Genomic DNA, 8,120 nt, shown 5'->3' on the forward strand with positions numbered 1-8,120 from the left:
TACTACACCTTGGTTTTCTAATCATAAAGTAAAAGTGCACCAAAATAAGGAAGTGATGAAATTATGAATGTGAGAGACCAGCTATTTGTTTTTTTTTTTTTTTTAAAGATTTATTTATTTGTGCATACAGAACTGGGGTACAGAACTGGGGCACAGGCCAGAGGCTCAGGGGTGGCGAAAGGCTTCACCAGAGACAGAGTGGGGAACAGAACAGGCAGATCGACACGAAGTACACTGCTGAGGGGAGCAGCGGGCGGGTCAGGAGAGGTCTGCCGCGCCATGTGGTCACCTCCGGGGCAGGCGGGAATCGAACTCATGCGGAAGCGCGTTAGATTCTCAGTGCTGTGCTTTAACCTGCTGCGCCACCAGGAAGGGCCCCAGCTATTTGTTTTTGATGCCTTTGTGTATTCCTAGAAGAATTTCCCTATTCCCCATTAAGAATGGGAAAGGAGGAGGGCCCTCCTCCCTGGTGACTGGTGGTGACAGGGGTTAAAACACAGCACTGTGAAGCTACAAGCAACCTCTAGGGCGCTAGTTAGATCCCCTGGCCAGGGCAGACCTCTCCTGTCTCACCTACTGCTCCTTTCAGCTGTGTATTTCAGCTAATCTGCCTGTTCTGCTCCCCACTCTGTCTCTGGTGAATTCTCTCACCCTACCACCACACCTCTGGCCTGTACCCCATAAATAAACAAATCTTTGAAAACAAGAAAGGGAAGGGGGGAGATCAGGCAGTAGGGAATAAGTGGAAAGGGGAAGATTTAATGAAAAATGGTCATTGGATTTGGCAATAAGAAGCTCCTATAAATTGGAGTTTCAGGAAGGGGAAAATGGAAACTACACTGCACAGCAGGTGTAAAATGTAAACAGAAAGTTAAGAGACTCATGGAGTTCCCATGTCCAGCTCTCTGTTCAGGAACATAAAGTAAAGAAAATGAAGATAGAACTTAGGTGGCTTATGTCACAATTGCTGATGATCTCAAGCATCTTGAAAAATCTAGCAATGTACCTTGTGCACACTATAGTCAATAAATACTATTAAGCATCAACGCTTTTGTTTTTACTTAATCTTTTTTCATCCTGTCTGCCATAAATATTCCTTTTCCTTGACTATTTTTTCCCCTTTAATTTATAGCTTCTATACAGTGCCAGAAAATGTTTAGGTGCTGAGAAGTTTTCTATAGAAATCCCCATAAACCATTATGCAAAATTGGGCTTGAGCCATTTCCTGCTTTGGTCATTAAAAAAATAATAGTAATAGCTGTTGTTTTGCACAGTAATCAGAATTCCATCAAGAAATGCTATGTATATTTAAACCTAAGTCATTGTATTGTTATAATCACTACTTGCGATCTTGTTCATCCCCCAAAAATTTAAGGTTGTTTAGCTATAATGAATAGGAGGCTGGGCTTTCAAAAATCAAAAGTTGAACTATGTACCCTGTGGATGCTTCTGAAATAGTTATGGAATGACTAATCATTTATTTTAGATGCTCTAGTACAGGCAGGATTATGGCCAGAGCAGGTCATTGCAGGAGTAAACTCACAAGTAATCTCACACAAAGCTTACTTGGACTTTCAGGAACCCTCAATGCCATTTACATGCGTATGAAACTGTAGTTTAGTTTACACATTCTAAAACCCTTTACATGTCTAAAAGGAAAAAAATCACAATTATCAAGACAATATAGTAAAATTTAGCAATCTAACTACTGGATAGCTAACTGAAGAAAACAAAACCATTATCTTGAAGTGATAGCTGTACTCTCATGTTCATTGCTGCATTGTTCACAATAGCAGATTAAGTAAACAACCCAAGTGTCTGTCAGCAGGTGACTGGATAAAAAAAAATATGGCATATAGATACAATGGAATATCATTCACCTATGAGAAAGAATGAAATCCTGCCATTTGCTACAACATAGATGGCCTTACAAAGACCAAAGAAAAACAAATACTGCGTGGTATCACAGACATGTGGAATTAAAAAAAAAAAAAGTGGAACTCATATAAACAGAAGATTACCAGGGATTGGAGGTGGGGAAAATAGGCAGAGGTTGATAAAGGGGTACTTTCAGTAAAGCCTGAGGATCTAATGTATAAGCAGGTGACTATAGTTGCTACCACTGTATTGTATAATGAAATTTGCTAAGAGTAGAACTTCTATGAGTTAATTTGTGAGATGAGAATCTGTAAATTAACCTGATGAGGGGAAAGCTTTTAATGTGTATATGTATCAAGTATCTATGAAGTAAACTTTAAGTAAATTACAGTTTTATGTCAATTACACCTCAATAAAAATTTTAAAAAGACAATTAGTTAAGAAAATTGTCTTCCATGGTAAATTTTTCGGGGTGAGAGTTCAAGTCTTATGGAATAGAATATTTTTTAATTTTAATTTTTTTTCATAGAAAACTGGGGTGTAGGTCAGAGGTGTGGGGGTGGGTGAGAAGATCCACTGGGACAGAGTGGAGAACAGAGCAAATGGATTTACAGAACTCTATCGCTAAGGACAGCAGCAGGGGAGATAGATGATATCTGCCCAGCCATATGTGGGTTAGCTGCCTGGTCAGGATGGAACTCAAACCTTCATACTTTGTGGTCCTGGTGTTAGTGCTGAGACAACCCCTAGGCCTCCAGGGAGGCCCTGGAATAGAGCTTTTATCCTGGAAACAAACACTAGTATTCTTAAACTCTTCCAATTTACAAGCTATTGCATCAGGATGAAATTCAGAGCTGATTCACAATTAGATTGCTTCCTTTTGCAATCTTAAGCTTTAGTCATTTAGTTCCCCTTTTTTCTTATTGTATCTCTCATTTGTGATAGCCAGATTTTTAGATATTATTACCTTAGCCATATGAAGATTCTTTATTAAGTTTACAAACATGTACAAAAAGAAGCTGCTTGTTCAGATCTTTGGGAGTCAGTTATATCTGGGACATACTCTGCTTAAGCAGTTTAAAGAGATTTCAATGTAGTGGTAGAAGCATGAAATAGTCAACGTTATAGCAGATTATATACTAAATTCCAGAGGTGTCCTTCCACTTGAGGAACTGGGTCTTCTTCATCTCTATATGTCTAATGTCAAGCTCAATCTGGCATAGAGGAAGTTTATTGAATTGAAATTCATTTAGAGGCTGGAACATTTAGAGGCTGAAGGGAGCAGTGAGCTGAGTCTGGCCCTAGTGTTCTTACCTAAGTATAATGATAGCACTTTCCAGGAAAAGAGATTGTATTTATATGCACATGTGACATGTAACAGACACTAGAATCAGAGTTTCTCAGGTTCACCAGCATCTCTGATGGACAGATGATTTTTCTACATGTCAGTTCACTTGGCAGTGAGGGAAAGGGCACAGGCATGGGTTGTGGAATAAGAAATATGGGAGTTTTGAATCCCACCTTTACTGTACCATGCAGTTTTGAGTAATATACACTATATGAATTTTCTGTACCTACTTTTGTCAGGTAGGAAATAGTATCACTGAATGGCTTAAAAAAAAAACTACTAACACACAAAAAAGTAGCTTGACATATTTGAGCTCTTAATGGACAAGATGTTGGAAAGCTTTCCAGATTCACTTTGACAGTTTCTCCTTTAAAAAAAGAAAAAAAAAACCAATTTTTTTTTTCTATTCCAACAGCTGGGAATCAGATCTGGCTCTATTACTACCCAGTTCCTACAACATGTCACGTCTCTGGGCTACTTTCCTCTCCCTGGCCTGTGGGAAACACTTCTCATTTCATCGTGATGTAATGTGATGAATTCATAGAAAATACGCACCGGATATCCATGACAAAAACGAAGAAAGTGACCAATTCTATGAATAATTTTAATATTTTTTGTCTCATTTGCGAGCTATTGGGTTAAACAAAATATATTGTTAAAATTAATTCCGCCTGTTTCTTTTTGCTCTTGCTGTGACCACTAGAAAACTTATATATGCAGCCCTGGTCTAGATGATCACTAATATCCCTTACTACTTTAAGACTCTGCCAGGAACACGACGGACACGTAATTCCCAGGGCTTGATTTCCTAGCGTTGAAATACTAAGGATTGGCCGGCTAGGAGCGGGTTGGGGCGGGGCCCCGCTGGAAGATACAAGACCCCTCCCACTTTCACTCTCGCCTTCGGAGCGGGAAGGACCCCCGACTCCCCGCTCCGGGGTTGGGGCCGGCCTGGCCGGGTTGAGTCCAGGCCGCCGGGTGTCAGGGATACCAGGCTGGGGCGCGGCGGCCGGGCGGGGCGGAGTCAGGAAGAGGAACAGTGCGTCAGCTTCACGCGCGGGTTAGAAAGCGGCCCTAGGCCCTGGGCGCCTGGCACGGGCGCCTGGGCACGTCCGCAAGCTCAGCCGGGAGTGGCTGCTGCTCAGAGGCGGGAGAGCCGAGGGCGGGCCCGGTGGGGAGGTGGGGCCGCGGGGGGCTGGCCCGGCCGGGCTTCTTCAGCGGACGCTCGGCCTGCGCCCCAGAGCTGGGTGCTCCGAGGCGCTGGCAACTCGCTCCTGAGTGGCTATGGGCCGCCGCTTGGGTTTCCTGATCTGTCTCCTGGGGGCCGTGTGTGTACTTGGTTCCGGCCGCGGCGGACCGCAGTCCCGGGAGACGGCGGCGCAGAGGTGCTTCTGCCAGGTGAGGGTGTGAGCGGTCGTGCTACCTGTTCTCGGGCTCCAGGTCGCCGCGGTGCGCTCCCTGCGGCGCGTCCGGCAGGTGGGAGCCTGGAGGTGTGTCTGCGCCTCCGCGGCTTAGAGCCCGATGTGCCTTTGCTCCCTGAATCTTCTCCCCGCCTGGGTTGGTGGGGACCAGTCACCCTCTGCAGCCTGGGTCTGCGTGCCGTCCCGCGCCCGCCGTCCGGCGTGGGCGAGTGGTGTGGGTGCGAGCCGCGCGCTGTTTCACCAAGTTGATTGAGAAATCTCTGTTGATCTTTCGTACCGGGGAGGACATGCGCTGGTGCACGCACTCTCGAAATTTGTTATTTGGCACAACCTGTGTCTTTCCAGCGTCAAACTTGATTTGGGACTATGTACACTGTGCCCGTGCTGGGTGATTTCAGTAGCCTTTCTGGCCAACACAGACTTTTGTGTGCTCTCAGATCCCGTTGTCAGGCGGGAGAATGAATTCGTATGACTTTCCCCCCACTGTGTCTAAGCCTAAAGGTCTGGAGTTTTTGGGGGTGGTATGTGCCTTGTGGTTCCTCACCCTGTTGTCCCTTATTTTTTCTTGAATGTAATGACGTTATCTTACCGGGAGACCCAACTAATTGAATTGGGAGGATGTCATCTGTGCACAATTTTAACGGCAACGTTATTGGTTATTTTCTTCTGTTAGTAAGAGCTATGAGTTTCTTGAACAAAAAATTCAAAGAAACGTGCATATTTTTAGTATCTACATTATCTCGTATTTAAATCGCTTAAAGCCACCGTTTTAACTGACTTCTGTTGATAAAAATGACATTTTATGCAAAGTTGATGGGTGGGCATCCACTCGTTTACTTAAGGTGGATTTTATTATTAATTTATATTTGAAGAAATGACATGAGTGTGAGGACGATGATACCATTTCACAGAAATGTTTGAGAGAAGTTATTTCTTTCACAACTTTGAATCAATGGACTTTGTTTTGCCTAGTGATTTGGGAGATGAAATCAGTATTATCTGAGATTGTGTCAAAGTAGTTGAAAGGGAACTGCTTTATAATGAAGAGATAATTTTTAATTTTTTAAAAAAGATTTATTCGTACAGAACTGGGGTACAGGCCAGAGATGCAGAGGGTGAGAGAATTCACCAGAGACAGAGTGGGGAACAGAACAGGCAGATCGACGAAATACACTGCTGAGGGGAGCAGCGGGCGGGTCAGGGGAGGTCTGCTTCGTCATGTGGAGCTCCTCCGGGGCAGGCGGGGATCGAACTCATGGGGAACAGACTTCGGCTGCTTTGTACTGTGCTTTAGCCCGCTGCGCCACCAGGGAGGCCCCCTAACGAAGAGATTTTAAAACTTTCTGAATTTAAAAGTTAACTTACACTCGGTGATTGCAATGAGCACACAGTTAAAAAATTAAAAAGAAAAGGATCATTTCTTATCTGATTACAAATATAACAAGAAACTTAAACATTTAAATAATAAGTAAGTGATTTTTAAGTGCTGAAAGATTTCAGTGTAAAATTTCAACGAGATCTGGATAATGGAATAAAGGCACATATTGAACTTTTCAACTTTCAATCTTTCCCCGCAGCCTTTTCAGATACTTGACTAAAATTGGGGATCTTTTAATTTTTACTGTTTCTTTTCTTCTTAACTAGGCATTTTTCACCCTTCACAATACTTTCATGGTTAAAATACTCCTCTAACACGAAGATCTGTTCGTTTTCTTTCTTTTTCTCTTAGACCAAATGTGGCAACCTGTTTTCTTCTCAGAATCAACTTAAAAATTAATAAAATGAATAAACAAAAAAAATTTAAGAGATTTTTAAAATAGTCTTCTTAAAGATAGAGACTGTCAATTCTAATTCAAGAAATGAATCAACAGTATACTTCCGTTATGTTGTGGTCAGTGATGGAAGAGATGGGTTAAGGGGATGAGGGCGGAGAGAGGAAGGACAGTGGTGAATACACAGGAAGAGAAGAATGACAACAAAATGTAGACATGCACACAAAAAGAATGAAAGATTAAAAAAATGAGAAAGAAAGATAAGTTAATTATTCATTCAGTAAACACCAACACAGAGTTTATGACATAAACACAGTGTTAGTTTACTGGATGGTGTTCACTGGGGTTTGGTGGCGAGGTGGAGATCCAAAACATTAAAAAAGCTAGTTAGCAAATATTGCTAGAAAATACATTAAAAAACCAAATGTCACTTAAGTTTGGAAATACCATTTAAAATATTCTTTGCATCTATTTGCAATTGGCCACTTAGCTATAGAATTCTGTTGATCTGTTAATAGAAAAATCCCTTCTCTTCCTTCCTGCTGGCAGTGTCTCCGCTTACACTTATGACTAAAGTTATCACATCATTACCTCTCATCACACTAAGGCTGACTTGCAGTAGGGTTTCAGCTAACAGTATCAGCTCTGATTTGAGTCAGAGCAGCATGTGGTTATTTGAGCTCTACTAATAATCAGATTACCTCCCGCAAGTTTTTAGGGATTCCTCCTGTGAACTAAAAATTAAAATTTTAGTTCTAGTTCTTGATATTCCAGAGTACATTATTGGTGCTTAGCAAGTGAATTACAATATAAGATATGAATGCTGTGTTAACAGTGTGTTCTAATTATTTTGCTGAGCAAGCCACTTGCATGTTTTTCTGGAATTGATCTTTCAGATGAGTTGATGGTTCCATGTGAAACAGTTATTCCTTATGTCTGACAGCTGATATTGAATCCTACTGAAATCACTCCCCTGTGATATAAGTTCTTTTGATAATAGTCCTTCAGTATTAGTTACTGAAAATAAGTGGTCAATTTGTCTGCCACTTGTAAATTTTCCAATTAAAACCCCACCCCTCCCCATTTTAAAAAATCTTCTAGAAATGCAATGGCCAGCAGGCATGTGAAAAAATGCCCAACATCACTAATTATTAGGCAAATGCAAATCAAAACCACAATGAGATACCACTACACTCCCGTGAAAATAGCCTATATTAACAGAAACCGAAAACAACAAATGCTGGAGAGGATGTGGAGATAAAGGAGCCCTCTTACACTGCTGGTGGGAATGTCACTATGGAAAGCTGTGTGTAGGCTACTTAGAAAACTAAAAATGGATCCACCATATGATCTAATGATTCTACTCCTAGGAATCTATCCAGAGGACACAAAAACACTAATTTGAAAGGAAACCTGCATGCCTACGTTTATTGTAACACCATTTACAAAAGCCAAAATAGGGAAACAACTTAAATACCCCCAAATAGACAAATGAATAGAAAAGATGTGATATATTTACACAATGGATGATTACTCAGCAGTCAAAAAAGACAAACACATGCCATTTGCTGCAACATGGATGGAGTTGGAAGGGATTATAATGCCAACCATAATAAATCAGAAGGAAAAAGATGAATATTGGATGGTCATACATATAACCAGACACAAGGTGAAGAAAAAGTTAAAACTAGCAAGCTGACT

At 41.6% G+C, this 8,120-nt stretch overlaps 1 protein-coding gene across 1 annotated transcript in view; it reads left to right on the plus strand.

Annotated features, from left to right (window-relative positions):
• The first annotated feature begins 4,416 nt into the window (after positions 1-4,416).
• ERO1L (ERO1-like (S. cerevisiae)) overlaps positions 4,417-8,120 on the plus strand; it is a 38,634-nt gene continuing 34,930 nt past the window's right edge. Inside the window, exon 1 of the mRNA XM_004681868.2 lies at positions 4,417-4,624. Coding sequence (XP_004681925.1) covers positions 4,511-4,624 — 114 coding nt within the window. The 5' untranslated portion in view covers positions 4,417-4,510. The remainder of the gene's footprint in view (positions 4,625-8,120) is intronic.

The sequence above is a fragment of the Condylura cristata genome, unplaced genomic scaffold, assembly GCF_000260355.1.
Source record: "Condylura cristata isolate star-nosed mole 26May11 unplaced genomic scaffold, ConCri1.0 scaffold00013, whole genome shotgun sequence".
Taxonomy (NCBI): Eukaryota; Metazoa; Chordata; class Mammalia; order Eulipotyphla; family Talpidae; genus Condylura; species Condylura cristata.